Raw genomic sequence first — 16,076 nt, 5'->3', positions numbered from 1 at the left:
TTTTCTCTCCATCACTTGGCTATTGCCACAGTCTTATTTGTAACTGTTAGAGATTATACTCTTTGATTTCAATTATTTTATTAAAAGATTCATTACAAATGTAAGTTCAGTAAGTTTGTGCCTCAACTCAAAAACAAATTTTTGTCTCTGATGGCAAAATCTTATTTTAGAGTCACTTCAGCCGTCACCCTGTTCATCCTTCCAGTGCAGTTCCACATTCATATAGAATCTAGCCTATCGATTTTTCCTTTCATTTGTCACCAATCGCAAACATGTCTACTCACTTGCTGAGGGACTCTCTTCCTCAGACTCATCTGGGTCAATCAGTCTCTCTTTAGCTCGTTCTGTTCGCTCCTTAAACAGCTTGATCAGATCCTGCAGACGTTCGTTAACCACAACACTTGTCTGACTTGCCGAAGACAGAGGACGCTCTCTACCATAAACGATACAACAAAACATTAACATGGGAGTACATACCTAAGCAAGTACAAGTACAAATGCTAATGACAAACTGTTCCACATTTGAGATTCCCCCCCTCTGTCAGGTGACCTAAGCACAATTTCTATCCTCGATAGGATGTTTTAATAGACAGCAATCACTAGTCTGAGCTTCTCGTTAAGCATCTCTTTATGGACAATAATACAGCTTATTAGTAACCAAAATTTGGCTATACTTTAGAAACCTAGCATCTAATCATAATGCTAAATTGTTTAAATGTACTCGTGCATGCTGAAGCTCCTGTTCCTATATTTCAATGGTTTCCTTTCCATGTCTGTAATCAGCAAACAAACAAACATAAACATAATCTATTATTTCATTATATTTTTTAATGTTGCTTGTTCACATCAGCCCACAGTATATCCCGACCCATTAACTGTAGCTACAACATGTAATAGGAAACATTATCTAGAGAGAGAACAATTAAACAATAAAGCAATGATGCAAAAAGAGGCAAAAATGGCCATTAGTTTATAATGGTTATTAAAGAAATATGATCTATTTTTACTAGCATTTCTTTATTAGGAATGCAACTAAGCACAACCATACACTATTTTGTAATGTTTCTACTAGATTCTGTTAATTTTAAGCTTGCTGGTTGTACTATTCCTTTAACAAGATTGTTCCAGAGAAGGCCAGTCACTCACTCTTCCTCCACAGTGAGGAGGCCACGCTGGCTGGTCAGATCTTCCTCTTTCTCCGTTTCACCCTCTTCAATTTGTTCGTCTGCCTGGGTAACCCTCCTGAATTAAAAGACAAAGAAGCATGCAGAATGAGCTAAAGTAAACCAGCAGAAGAAGTTAACCGGACCAAAACTTTAAATGTGTAAATGTTAACTGGAGCAAAATTTTAAATGTAATTTTGTAAATGAAGACATAGTCAAAATCAAGGACTCACTCAACAAGCACTGCTTTGCTGTAAAGTAAAAAGAAAGACGTGATATTAGATTTCACTTACTACTCTGACAAAATCCAATGCCATTTCAGTATAAGAGCCTTGCTGTCCACTACACCAGCTTTCAAAGTGAGGCTCACCTCTGTGTGGCCATCACAGGAATAGGAATAGTGAGGGTGACACCGTTCGACTCTTGGGGTTCAACAATTTGAGGCACAGTAGGAACGGATCCATCATCGACTTCCTCTACATTCAGATGAGGACATTCTGAGATTGCATCAAATAACATTTCAGAAACTGGTGCTCTCTGGCACTTTGCATCTCTGTGGCCAAAATGCCAAGAGATAACAACAGCCGAATCACCAGATCTAGAACATGATCACCTTGGCCATTTATGTACTGGAAGAGAAATCAAATCCTTAATAGAAAGTCATGCTAATGGACATTTTTTTTTTTTTTACATCTCGTTCAATCATTACAGTAAATCTTGTTATTTGTCAATAAATTCATTCAGACCAGTGGTGAAAAGACTTCAGATTTATGCCACAAGATTTACTACTAATACATGAATATCATTCTCCTAATACCTTGTGATTAAATAGCTCATACATTACAGCAACTACAGTACAGCAACAGCAATGTAGCACAGCACAGCCTAGCACAACACGACAGGCTAACATCGACCAGTAGCTAGTTCACCTGAGTGTTTGCTTGAGGACCGGTGGACTTCAGAATAAAGGGATGTTTGAGGATGAAGCACCTCAGGTTTAGTATGATACAGGTGTTGATTGGGATGGTGTGGTGTGATTTGTTTCAAGGCACTAGCTACAGACAAACTCCTAGTCTATGTCTGCTGTGCATAGGAAGTCCTACTGAGGCTTAAGTCCGTTGAGCCACAGGAGAACTTTCCGGCAGCGTTGTTGCGCCTGTTTGGGGATTTGTGAGAGCTCCTGGTACAGTGAGAGCAGGTCTTGAGGCAGGGAGGGCAATTTGCGAGGGGTGAAGCTGCATTTCTTCAGCAGCTGGTTGAAGCTACTGGGGCACTTAAAAGCTTGAGGAAAACACAGCATCCAGCACTTTGCTGCAGAAGAGCTAGACGTTGCTGCAGGCAGGCAGACAAGCAAGTGTTGGATGTTAATGCAAACGTGGTGTTATGCTTTATCATAATTAACCAGGAAAATATCCGAACTACAGAATAAAACACAGCATTTTGAATATTAGCAGACTATTCCAGGTTTTACAAATTTACACCTAACACATGTGCAGTGTCTTGAGGATCCACACTGACCTCCACATTCCTCTTGAAGTGGCTCATCTTCCTGTAGAGCGATGAGAAGTTAGTGAGTTAGTTAGGGTGTTGGCCAAAACAGCAATCCCTGGAAAAACAAGCCTCTAAAAAAATCTACCCCTAATTACAGACTGCTAACTACAGAAGTCCAATATATAATTCCAAAGGCAGAATGGCAATCTCTAGAAAAGTAATCCCTACTTGCAATTTTAGAGTAACTCAATCCCTAGTTTTAATAGTTGATATACAGTGTTACAGTCAGTGTCCAGGACCAATCTGTGGTGGTGAATAATGTTGACAAGGTTCTATGTTTACCAGTCAATCTCAGCCCTTATCGTCATCTCTGAACTTGAGTTATAACAAAAACAATAAGATCAGATGCTGAAAATCAATGAAGGTTTCTCCTCAGGGTTGAATGGCTTACTCTCTGTTATAGGGTGAGGCAGAATTGACAGGAGCCAGTTGAGAAGGTTTGAATATCTTTTAAGGATCTGGATAAGGTACATCCCACTAGACAGAGACCATGGACAAACCCAAAATCCATTAGAGAGATTGTATCTCACAGGTGGCACTTAGGGTCCAGTGGGGATCCTACAGGAGAAGCTGAAATCTGCTGTTCTGGACATATTAGTCTGGACTGACCTTTTCATCAATTGCAATTACAGGATAGTAGACACTGGAAACCTAAATTGCAATATTAGAATAGGAATCCTACTAACATCAGTCCTAATTTCCCAAGCAATTGCAAAAGCACAGTCGCTTATATTAACAGTAGAATAGCAGTCCTTAGAAAAGCAGTAGCTAGTTGCATCTTTGAGATCCATGCCTTCCATACAATACCAATCCCTATAGGTGCAATAACAGAATCACAAATCATTTGCAACTGCCAAACAGCAATCCCTAGGCTACGAATATCAAGCTGATGTAGCAGAATAATAATAGTCTTTAAAATAGGAATCCTGGCTTGCAATTTTTAGAATAGCAATCCCTATCTGTGCTAAAATAGCAAACTCCTCATTACTGCCCTGATTAATTTTATTACCTGTATAACAGCTGGAGGAGAGGGACATGAAACAGCTGTTTCAGGTTGAGTGGTTACCACTGGAGACACTATAGGTGAAGGGCTCTTTGCTTTTGCAGGATCTTCTCCCTCAGGTTCTGCTTGAACAGCTGGCTCTAATGGTGGAGTGTGTACTATTTCAGGTTGACTTGCAGGTGTGGATTCCTTCAGAGGAGGTGGCTCTGGTGACTCCTCCTTTTGTGGGATCTGCTCTGTAATCTCAGGTTTGTGTATTTCAAGCTCCTCAACAGGGCCCATATCCACCAGACACCTGCACATGGAGTTTCATGAGAAAGGGAGTGTGATAAGAGTAACATAACTCCACAAATCCAGACACTGCAGACACAGACAGGTGCAATGTTGTACTGGCAAACCATGGGAAAACTGACAGATCTGAAGTGAGACAATGATTGGACTAAGACAGCTTGTTCAAGCAGACTCCCACAAAATATTCTATGTGCTTTTACACAAGACCAAAACTACATGAGTGGAAATTTACAATAGTCATTACTTAAAAGCGCAATGTAGAAGTATGTGATTATACTTTAAGCTTTCAGCTACAATGCTGGCTTCAAAATCTGGGCCAAAGGTCTTTGAGGACTGACCGATGCGTTTAGACACAAATAAAGCAGATTGTTTAAGATGGCTGCCATCATAACATAACATTAACATAACAACCTTTATTATTGTATTGCTGTAGGTTTGTGAGCAAACCTATAGAAATACCTTTACGAATAGTGATATGATATTTTTGTGATATCATCTATTCCTAGTCAGAAAGTCAATCATAAAGCATCACCCTTTTCTCTATTTGTGATATTCATTTACAAAATACCAGGATAAAGAGTTTGAAAATGAAGGTTATGTGTGGAGAAACATACCTCTTAATGTCTGCTCTGTTTACAATGGAGTTGCAGTAAAAGTAATAACACAAGAAAACCTTTCAGTTCAACCCCATAAGCAATTGATTTCAAGCCAGGAAACTTAAAGCGAGTCGTCTGAACTCTACTCAGCCTCATGCCATAAAAGCTAGCCGGGCAGGAAACATTCATTCGGAAGGGATGAGTCAGATAAACATGTGGTGAGGTAAATGAGGATAAAGCTAGTAGTTAGGATCTGAGGTCATTTGTTAAAAATAGCATTCTGACCAGAGGACGAAAATAGACGGACATTTTAGAGAGGGCAGTACCCATTGTCCAAGACGAAGGCTCATTACGCTATATCCTGTGTTTGGTCTAATAAAAGAGTGCATGCAAGTGACCAAAAGTTCAGGAGCAAAGTCATGGTTAGGGTTTCCGAAATATTGTACCAAAGAATGATGCACTGAGTAGGTTTTTTAAAATCATTTATAAATTTAATTAATAGTTTTAATAGGTGGAGGTGATGAGTTCAACCTTCTCACACAGGCTGTGAAATTTATTTCATTCTAATGTATGATTCAGCTAGCTATTATGTTATGAATAATGTCCACAGCTAGCTATAGCTACTTTTTTTTTTAGGCATTATGACTAGCATGAGCCTAAAATGCTATGTGCTGTCATGGTGTGATTTAATTTAAATCCCACCTTCAGCAAGAAAACAAAATGGTGGGCTTCAAGAATTAAGTTGAGTTGATTTGCAAACCTTATTACTGTCTCTTATTTACTGGCATAAAATGTTTAGCATTGCTTCTGAAGTTTTGGCTTGTAGCATTAGCGAGGTGACAGATTTTTCACCGTGTTTCACAACTGTTTTATCCTGTACTCTGAAATGCTATAAGATACTGCATATTAAAAGGCAAGACTTTAAATATATGAACAGGTTTTGGCATGCAAATTAGTCATCAAAATATTAGGGCAGTGTTTTATCCGTGCCATCGTTTCCATAACGTCAAGCCTTCAATACAGAGGCTTAAAATACGTTAAAGCAAGCCTTTAAATAAATGAACAAAAACAAAATACAGGGAGGTTATAAGCAGTATAACAGGTAGCATGGGCCAGGCACAAGCACTCATGTTCGAGCACCCAACCTTCAGCACAATCATAATCACAATTTTAAAGTATTTTTAACATCTGAGCCATAGAAAAGTGGAGATAAATACTGTAAATACAATTGTTCCACTACCAGAACTGTTCTGTTCATCAGTTAAATAATAAGTATAATATAAATATAACTGTTAATAAATAAGCCATGAAATCTAAAGGATATATAGGAAAATAATCAACGAAGCAGAGTTCTTGCCATCATCCATCAAGTTCCTAACAATTAATTTTGTGGAACTTTTATGATTCACGGTAGTTTCTCTTATCACTTACAGCCATTCAATTGCTTTCTCTTGACGTTTTTAAGACACTGGATACATCCTTTAATGTTAAGTGAACACAACCAAACATCACCACATCAACAATATGTTTTCTTTAGTGCAACTGTACTATATATACAGTATAACACAATAAATTATAATATTGCACTTTGCTTGACATCGAGAATAGGAAGTACGGTGCCATTTTGGTCAACAGGAATGAACCTGTATGAAACAAATTTAGTTTGTGAGTGCAAAGCTAAATGGCGTGGAAAGTGACTGTGGAGCTGAAAACGGCCTCCTGCTGTAGAGTTTTATTGAATAACAGAGAGGAAATAAGAGCGGAAGTTACATTACAGGATTTATCTGGAGCGATTTATATTCATCTCACTTATACATCTGAGCAGATGAAGGTTAAGGGCCTTGATTAAGGGCAATGTGGCAATGCCAGGATTTTATCTCACAAATTAGTCGAACGTCTTCACCACAGAGATACCCTGTCCAGTTAACTAGGAGCTTCTGACCTGGTCTTTCTCCCAGCCGTGAATTATTTCATAACTCCGTATGTCATTATCACTAGTAAAAAATTAAGCAAACTTTTATTTGTCTCACTTAAAAAAAATATTATTATATACAGGAGTAAAATTGTGCATTGATGTGTAATAGATGATGGACAATTGTTGGTAGTGGACTTTCTTTTAAGCAGTATTACATATCTGAACAGGTCTAGTCAGGAAATACTGAATAAAGTATTTTGCATAACAGTGCCAGGTTCTCTTAATTTTGAAGAGTTTACACTAAGTTTGGGTGCTACTTTTATGTCCTTATATGTTAAACACCCTTACTCAGCATTTTTACTCTCCCCGCTGTCTTCCTCACTCTCCTCACGCAGCGGCTGTAACCTGTATGGCAAGCCACAAACAACAAACAACTCCTGAGTGTCCAGAAAGGCACCAGACAAAGACAATCCACCACAGAGCGATGTGAAAAAGAAGTTTGAGCATTAAGGATGCAACAAAGTCTGCAAGCTCTCAGTCTGCACCAAAGCACAAAGCGCAAAGGAAAGAAGCGAAGGAGGACAGGAAGCGGTTTAGACTTACTCGGGGTCATCTTCATTCTCTTCCTCCTGGATGTTGGAGAGTCTTTGAAGACAGAAAAACAGGTGAATAATTAAGACTGTCTGGATGAGGCTGGTGTATATGTAGAGAAACAAAGTTAAGAAAGGCCCAAATACTTTGTTATTGTTGTACTATTTGGTTTTAAAGTACTTTTGTTCAGCTAAAGTGCAATCTGACCTTTTGCACTGTACATAAACTGCTCAAATACTCCTGGTTATACATTTACAATCACAGTATTCAGTCACCAGGATGTCAAGATGAGGATGGGTTCCCTTTTGAGTCAGGTTTCTCTCAAGGTTTCTTGCTAATACTGTCTCAGGGAGCTTTTCCATGATGCCGTCGCCTCAGGCTTGCGACATTAGCGATAAATATAAATTTTAATTTTAATGCTGTATTTGCAACAATGTCTACTGTTAAATTAGACTGAATTGAATTAAGCTCTGGGTTAACATTTTTATCCATGATTTAATAAATACAGTGAGTGACCGCTTTAACAGTGAAATTAATGAGGAAAAAAAAAATGGACAGGTCTGCCGTTCTGCGCTTGACCAGGTATTGTTAGCCTTTACAGCTTTGTAATCTTTTTATTTTTTTAGCGAAGTTGATCAGCCATCTGCTGATATCATACTTCTGCTAATTTTTCAGTGTAACGTCTGTGGCTATAAGCATCTACAGCCATTACATTCTAACTCCGCATCAGTTAACACTGTACAGGTTTACACATCACAACACAATACAACACAACACAACACAACAAAAGCACTGCTAACTCTGCTTCGAGGTAGGGAAGGCATGAAAAGGTTTAAAATTGTGGTATTGCCGTATCTAGGGGTTAAGCACAGTGTGAAAAGCTTTTTCTACTCAGCATTAAATGACTTATTGACACAGTCATAAGATAATTTTAAGCATGAGACGCCTTCAAGCATTTGCTCTAAATTCCTCACAGTTCAGACAGCAAGAATAACATTAAAATATCTGTTACTGCATACATGTTTGTTATCCTTTGTATACGCTGGCATTAGTATTATGACAGCTCACTAATCATTCCATTAGTTTGTATCGCCATGTTATTATTATCATGCTAGCTATCATGTGAGAGATATATAGAAATAATGCTGTGTGAGTTAGCATTAATATTTTTCTACGCAAAATACAATCAGCTCAAGAATCTTGAATATTTATTATACTTCCATCCTTTAATTTTCCTTTATAAATTTCCCATCGGAATGAATAAAGATCTATCTATCTATCTATCTATCTATCTATCTATCTATCTATCTATCTATCTATCTATCTATCTATCTATCTATCTATCTATCTATCTATCTATCTATCTTTAAGGAAACGCAAGAGTTGAGTGAAGGCTTTGAAGTTGGCAGAGAAGCTATATTGAAAAGATTAGAAGTTGCACTGTAACTTGAATAAAGTTTTTGGGTCATTTTTACTACCTCTCTGGATACAGAGAACATTAGCTGAGAAGCTAAGTGTCACTAATCTACATTATGGTGCCGTGATATATTGGATATTGTAAATGGTTAGAATTGGAGGGTCATGGAAATGTTGTAGCTGGATATGAATGTGTGTGTGTGTGTGTGTGAGAGAGAGAGAGAGAGAGAGAGAGAGAGTGACTTACTGCTCTCCACTGTCTGGTTCAGACAGGCTTCCTGGCTCTGTGACTCTGATTACAGTGTGTTCCTCCTCCAGCTGTCTCACTGCCAGTTCAGCAGCCTGACGTGCCAACTCCTCTGCCATCCTCGCCGCCTCCAGATGCTCACGCTCCAGCCTGCATGTTCATTCATCCATTCAAACAGCTACTATACTGTACTATACGGTACTACACTGTACTATTCTACACTACACTACACTACACTATACTGTACTGTACCCTACTATGATCTACATTACTCTACTCAACTGTATTATCTTCACAATGATAATGATCCACCTTTCTCACAATCATGGTCTGCATGTACATTTCAGATTTAAGTGAAAAAAAATTGTGAAATGGATGTGTATTCCTTTCCTACAATAGAGTAAACAACAAATATTACATTAAACATTTGGATCATCGATCATGTGGTACTGCAATTTTTTTCAGTCAGAGTAGAATCAGTTTCAATTGGAGGACACCAGATGTTAGGCGCATCACACTGCTGCCTTTTGTGTCTGACTTTATACAGCATATTTGTGGTTGCAATACAATTGTACAAAAGTGTAGAACCTTATTGTTAAGATATTATGTATTAAAAATGTTAAAATATATTTTTTCATCATTTATTTGACTTATTTTATTTTATTTCTTTTATTTCTTTTCTTTCTTTTCTTTCTTTCTTTCTTTCTTTCTTTCTTTCTTTCTTTCTTTCTTTCTTTCTTTCTTTCTCATGCTTTATTAGATGCTTTAATATAGATTTCTTTCTTTATGATTAAACAGTGCTCATTTTACCTCTACAGACATAGAGAGGTCTCTACTTAGTCCAGAGATATGAATCAAATTTACTTATATTATGCTTATAGACAGAAAAATGTTCATGTTTTGTTACAATGTTCCTCACCTCTCTTGCAAGGAGACCAAGGCGGCTTCCTCAGCCTCACGTCTAATGTTCTGTATCAGAGGAGTCCAGCGCTCTGTTTGAGTCTCAGCATCCTCCTGCTGTGTGAACAGGATATTAGGTGTGGTGTTGTGTAGGTTGTCCAGCAGAGGGCGAATCTGATCCTCCACCTGAGCTTCAGACTGTTCCTCTAACTCAGTATGGATCAAACAGCCCTGCTCCACCTGCTGCTGCTCCCAGTCTGAGTCCATTTCCTCCAGCACCATGTCCCTCTCCAGAACCAGGTTTTCGTCCTGCACAAAGTCCTCCTGCAGGATGCAGACTGAGATAAAAATGGGAAAAAAAAGAAAAAAGAATGGGATGACATGCAGTAATAGATTATTACGCAATATGAGAGACATGGCTGTGACCTATTCAATCTTTCATATGCATTTTATACAAAAATACTTATTCATTTCTTGAAATATATCTTATGCATTATTTACATCTGATTCAACTTAAATAGCCGAAAAAGTTTGTGGACACCTGATATTTACACCCATAGATGGATCTTTCTCAAACTATTGCCACAAATTTGGAAACACACAGTTGTCTAGATTGCCTTTGTGTGCTGTAGCTTTAAGATTTTCTTTGGGGATCTTCATGAAGACATGGAGATGAGGACTAGGGATCTCCATGAAGATATGGGGATCTGCGTGAAGACATGGTTTGCCAAGATCGGTGTAGACGAACTTGAGTGGTTTGCATAGAGCCCTGACCTGAGCTCAACCCCATCTGGCCTCCTCACCTGACATCAGTGTCTGATCTCACTAATACTCAAACATCCTATCATGCTCCATTATGTAGAAGAAAGCCTTTCTAGCAGAATGAAGGTGACTATAACAGCAAAGTGGAACTAAATCTGGAATGGGAAGTTCATTCAACAATCACATATATGTGTGATTCACGCCTTGCGTGAATAAGCATGCACTGATTATGTAAAATACAATAAGCCGTTCCTACAAAAATTATTGTTTACTTTGTTGTTATAGCAGTTACTTGTCAATTTACTGAGAAACAGGAAAATACCAGTGCCTCTGTACGGGGAAATGGAAGTTTACAGCTTTATCTCTGTTACTGACTGACACTGGAAACTCCTACCATTAATGCTCATATAATAAGAGTCTCCTCGAAAAAGTAAGAAAATAAAGCAAAAAAAAAAAACACCATGCAAGTATCTATAGAAACAATAATGTATTATTATTATTATTATAAGTACATCTATGTATATGTAATAAACCTGTAATATGCAGCTAAATGACTGTCAGAGCTTTTACATGGAAAATTATACGGAAAATCTCAGATTAAAGAATTCATTTATATCTTAAGTCATTTGTAAATGTAACAGAGATTAGTTTTAACTTTAATTTAAATCTAATTCACAGTCAAAGGACCTGTGAGATTTTTGTAAATCCCATTGGCATACTCTGGTTTGACACCTTTCATTTTCTATAAGGCACTTGATATTAATCTCAAACCACACAGAACTTTTCAGCATTTCAAAAATAATTTATTAAGTTTTACAGGTAGCAAACGTTTGCAATAAGGTCAGCCTGGGCCAAGCCAGCAGAAGCATCTCACACACACACAAACAACAACAACAACAACAACAAATAACATGAACTAAAATAGCTAGCTAGCTAAAAATTCAGCATCGTTTGCCATTTTTCTTCAGTAACTTGGCTATTAAGCCATGACAAGCTCCCGAGCCATGATATTATCAGACCTATTCTGTGAGATCACGATCTGAGCTCATATGCAAAGCTTCCCACGACAAACAATATAGCTGCCTTTCTTAACATAACACTTAGCAGGTGCAGTTTAATATCACCACAAGCTGTAAAGAACTGACTGGAAAATTCATCTGTAGAGTGAAATTTACACTAACTACTAGCACAGGCTAAGCAATCAAGCTAACCATGCTCCTGGAGAAGCAAAGAAAGTAAAAAAAAAAAGGCCCTGAAAGAAGTACTAAACAATTATGGCATAGCAACACAAGTATGGCTCACATGATAGATTAGACTGGCTAATTCAATAACAGATCAGTAGAACTAAGTAGTCAGCTGGTATTTCTACAGTGCCCTGGAATGTGTGTGTGTGTATATGTGTTTCCACTAGACTGATTGTTTCTTTTCTTTTATTCTCTCTGTCTCGCTGGTTATAAGTCCCTCTCCCAGTCGTCTTCTCCTTATGTTTAGGGGGCTCTCATGGCTTTCTCCCCTGAAACAGAAGGAGAAGAGGAGCTGGGTTACAGACTGTCTCAAATACTCAAACCTCCGCAGCCCAAATACACACAGAGAGACTTCCAGTCCCAGTGGACAGACACCGGCACACAAACATTAAATCATGACTACCCACTGATTTAAGAGCTTAGTCAAGTGTTTCAGAGTGGAGAAAATGCAAAGCAAAACAAGCCTTACTAGTAAAACCTAGAGAGACCGTACATTATTGTTTTTTGTCCTATCCTGTTATCTTGAGATGGCAAATAAAACACTTTCTCTTTATCAAGGATGACCAAAAGTTGTTATTGTTTTTATTTTGATTAAATGAATGTTGATGGACGAAAAAATGATACCGGTGAATAAAACCGTTAAGCTATGCTAATTGTACTGTATAAGTTGGAAGCCAATTCACTCAAATGGAGAAAAAGGAATAAGCTTCCAGTTGTGGGTCATTTTCAATTTGCAGTGTTCATCTGGCTGAACTTTTAACCTCGTAGATAGCCTCAGTCATTTTAGAAGCATGAGCAAACTGAAAACAAGAGGGCGGAGCTGTGATCTTATTTTTTCTGAAGAAACCAGATGGAGAAACTAGTAATTATTTAGATGACTTCTGGAACCACAACCCAAACTAGCTTACATAAGATGTTCTCTAAACTTTATAGAAATATTAGCTCCGGTCTACTAATCCTACTGTCCCAAGAGTGCCTATATTTCCTCTAGCCCTACTGAGTTTCACTGTGTGTATCACTCTACTTGTAGTAAAATTCCACTTCCTAGTTTGATATGATACCTACAGTAGTGTTAACTGCGTCATCAGCAGACATGGCAATGGGGATGTGGTAGCTTAATGGTTAATGGTGTTGGACTACTGATTTGAATCCAAGATACCACTGGTGCTTTCCCTGAGCAAGGCCCTTAACCCACAATTGCTCAGTTGTATAAAATGAGGTAAAAATGTAAGTTGCTCTGGATATGGGCGTCTGCCAAATGCCCAAAATGTAATGTAAATACAAATGACAATTTTAGCAATAGAACTTTGGCTTATATTATGAAAGCCCATCAGATGAAGATAAAAAGGAAGAAGGCTTTATCTAAAGTACCTTAAATGGGAATGTACAAATCACTGTGAGCTAGCTAGTATTCTGGTGCTGATAGGATATAAAGCGAGTGTGGTTCCTTTTGGGTCTGTTTTCACTAGAAATTAAACAGAACATTCAGCCATATTGTGTCTGAAATGTCACTTACTCAATTTCTCAATTATTCTTAAGTTTAAAGAACCTGTTCAATAAAACTGTTCAGGCTCAAACTGTGCAATTAAACGTACTCTTGCTTGTGTGATTTTGCTTAAATCAGGTATCCGTAAAAAGCTGGTGTATAGGTGCAGGTTTTTCATTCCAACCAAGCAGGAACCAGACCTGATTCTACCTGTTTTATCAGTTGATATTGCCTTTCAGTAGACTTAGGTGTGGCTTCTGCTTGGTTGGAGTGAAAACCTGCACCCACACCAGTGCTTCAAAGGGCAAGAAAGGGCAAAAAAAAAACATGATTCAAGCCAAGAATTTCAATAAACTGATCATTAAACTGATTTATATTACCGTATTAGAGAAATAACTAATGTGTGAAAGAACAGTGTGATCAGTGATAAGTGCATATATTGTTTAAGGCCATTTTTGCCTTGTTGACCGCCTTAGATATTAATCCTTAATAAAAAAAAATCTTTACATTGTCCTGTGCAAAACATCATGATTCACTATACCCAATCTAATAACCAGATATATAATACCTCATTGTTGAGGTATTAAGCATGCAGATATTTTGAACATTTGAACATTACATTTGGAGTGTAAAAGTACTGTACTGCATATGTAAGTGAGATGAAAAAAGTACATTAGAGACTTACTGCTCTGAACTGTATCCGAAGTGTCCTGTGGAATGACATTAGAACGAAGTAAGACATTTTTAGCAAGATAATGACTAATGTCAGTGACTAAAACTCTTCAGCGGAGGTTTGAATTTCGGGCTATTAAATTATCCTGGGCTCAAACTTTCCCATTTCTCCAAGCACTTCTCCTTCACTCTGGTCATTATATATTGACTGTACAGATATTCTGGATTTATGGATTTATTGGCTTTGTCTTCAGAAAAGTGATAGACAATTACATCACTTTGACAAGATGTACTTACTGTAGTTTCCCAACTATTGCCTCATGAGACCTTCAAGAAAAAAAATGACTGTGATAATTCAATAATTCAATAAACTCCCTCACTTAACTGAGTAGGCGCAAGTGTAATATGCTGATATTACACTTTTCAGCTGCCAATTCAGCTGTAGAAGTGCACTGATTGTATATAAAGTGACACGAGAGAGAGAGAGAGAGAGAGTGTGATATTCTATATTAACTGGCAGAGTGGTTTTAAAAAAAACAAAAAAACGAATTATGCTAACGTTACTCCTGCTGAGACCTACAACCGGGTTCATATTAAAGCGATATATCTATATCTATCTTAGAGGCCAAGGGCAAGTCTGAATGATCTTGAGAAATCCAGAGCTCAGAAGCTTGAAAAGCTGTTCACAGGACGACAGACCAAAGCTATACCCAAACCTGGGCTTTAAGGATGAAGGCGAGCAATAGGAGATATCATTAAGAGTTTGCCAGGAGATATACTGGATACTGTGCAGACATGCAGGATACGTGTCTGTGGTCTGATTTGACCAAAAATGGCCTTGTTTGGCAGACACCACACACATCCAGTCCCAGACTGAAGCATGGTGGTGGTAGCATCTTGTAGAGCTTTATCCCAGGCTTTTGGTTGCTTCTCTGACTATTTTCCTAGTTGTTAGATGGCCTTCTCTAGCTACAATTGTTGTTGCATTACTATGGGATAATTTGTATAGATTCAGACATATAAATCCAGTTAAGTCCATTTCAGTTCCAGGTTGTAAATACAGTGGAACCTTGGCATTTGAATGCCCTCCCTTATGAATTTTCGCCTTAAGAATTAAAATTTTCCAAGAAATTTCCATCGGCATTTGGGTGAACCTAACCCAAACACTGGCTAAGTTGCTTGTGCATCCTCACGTACGTGTCAAAGCTTGTTTACATCAGTGAAAAGCCAAGCAAAGCAAGTTTCTGAATTTTTTTCAGTCAGCGAAATCTGTCTCGAAAGAGTCAACCCAAAAAGCATACATTCAAAAGCAACGTGATTTTTTCACTTGTTATTTTGTTGACAGATTGGTGACATTGGTGGTATGTTCTTTTTTTATTTTTAGCCTAATGTTGGTGGCATGACTTCCTGTGAGGACCCTTGACATGGAATGCTTGGCTTGGGTCAGTTCTTTGTAAGCAGCCGTACAGTTTACATACACTTCGTATTGGTAATATTGGTCATTTTTTTGGAACGGATTTACGTTATTTCTTATGGGAAAATTTGTTTCTCAGGACAAATTTTGGCCTTAAGAACTCGCCTCCAGAACGAATTAAATTCGTATGCTGAGATTCCACTGTAAGTTCAAAGGGTGGATACTTATTCAAATTAGTCGAAGGTATAATATTCATTACAACCCTGCAACTCGGAGACAGTCTACTACTTGGTAGAAAAATATCAAGAGTCTCTTTAAACTTCTTTGAGCTACCTAACTACCTTAGGTTTAGCTGAATTAGAAATGAGAGAAAAACATCATTTGATTCTTACAGAATATAGTTTACAATACCTAAACATATTACTGAGTGCTGATGCAGCTGACAAAGCAGCTTCGTTATCTTACCTCTTTTGGTTTCACAACAGGCTGTGGCATAATGCGACCGAGTCCCTGCACAATCCAGCCGACCACGCTTAAAAAGGAAAGAACATCATCATCATTTAAGGGTACACCTGAGCTTGCAATTTGTATAATCTGCAAAGTCCAAGCCTGTAGAAGCAACGGTTCTTATCATGCCATAACAAGGATGCTACAGCTGAATATTAGCTTCATGCAACTCATGTGCATTTGCTGGAAAAACATTCAGTGTTCAGCTTTGGAGTATTAGAAGGTTTTATTTTCTTCATACCTAGCAGTTTCAATTTATTATGTGTTTAAATAGTTAGGGGTCTTGGCAGAACAGGAAGAGTACATAGTAATCCACTT

The 16,076-nt window shown here is 37.9% G+C and overlaps 1 protein-coding gene across 2 annotated transcripts in view; it reads right to left on the bottom strand.

The window, feature by feature from the left end:
• Positions 1-16,076, bottom strand: part of cngb1a (cyclic nucleotide gated channel subunit beta 1a) — a 31,777-nt gene that overhangs the window by 15,655 nt on the left and 46 nt on the right. The window contains exons 2-13 of one of the 2 annotated variants that reach the window (XM_058387406.1): positions 15,717-15,783; positions 13,851-13,875; positions 9,693-10,011; positions 8,774-8,923; positions 7,123-7,164; positions 6,868-6,924; positions 3,724-4,012; positions 2,682-2,712; positions 1,534-1,660; positions 1,397-1,414; positions 1,147-1,242; positions 285-433 (exon numbers count right to left, since the gene is read on the bottom strand). In XM_058387406.1, coding sequence (XP_058243389.1) covers positions 285-433; positions 1,147-1,242; positions 1,397-1,414; positions 1,534-1,660; positions 2,682-2,712; positions 3,724-4,012; positions 6,868-6,924; positions 7,123-7,164; positions 8,774-8,923; positions 9,693-10,011; positions 13,851-13,875; positions 15,717-15,783 — 1,370 coding nt within the window. The remainder of the gene's footprint in view (positions 1-284; positions 434-1,146; positions 1,243-1,396; positions 1,415-1,533; positions 1,661-2,681; positions 2,713-3,723; positions 4,013-6,867; positions 6,925-7,122; positions 7,165-8,773; positions 8,924-9,692; positions 10,012-13,850; positions 13,876-15,716; positions 15,784-16,076) is intronic. The other variant, XM_058387407.1, reaches the window with a different exon arrangement.

Source organism: Hemibagrus wyckioides, linkage group LG04, assembly GCF_019097595.1.
Source record: "Hemibagrus wyckioides isolate EC202008001 linkage group LG04, SWU_Hwy_1.0, whole genome shotgun sequence".
Classification (NCBI taxonomy): domain Eukaryota; kingdom Metazoa; phylum Chordata; class Actinopteri; order Siluriformes; family Bagridae; genus Hemibagrus; species Hemibagrus wyckioides.
Note: the sequence above shows the minus strand (reverse complement) of the source record. Positions and strands in the feature narration are given on the sequence as shown.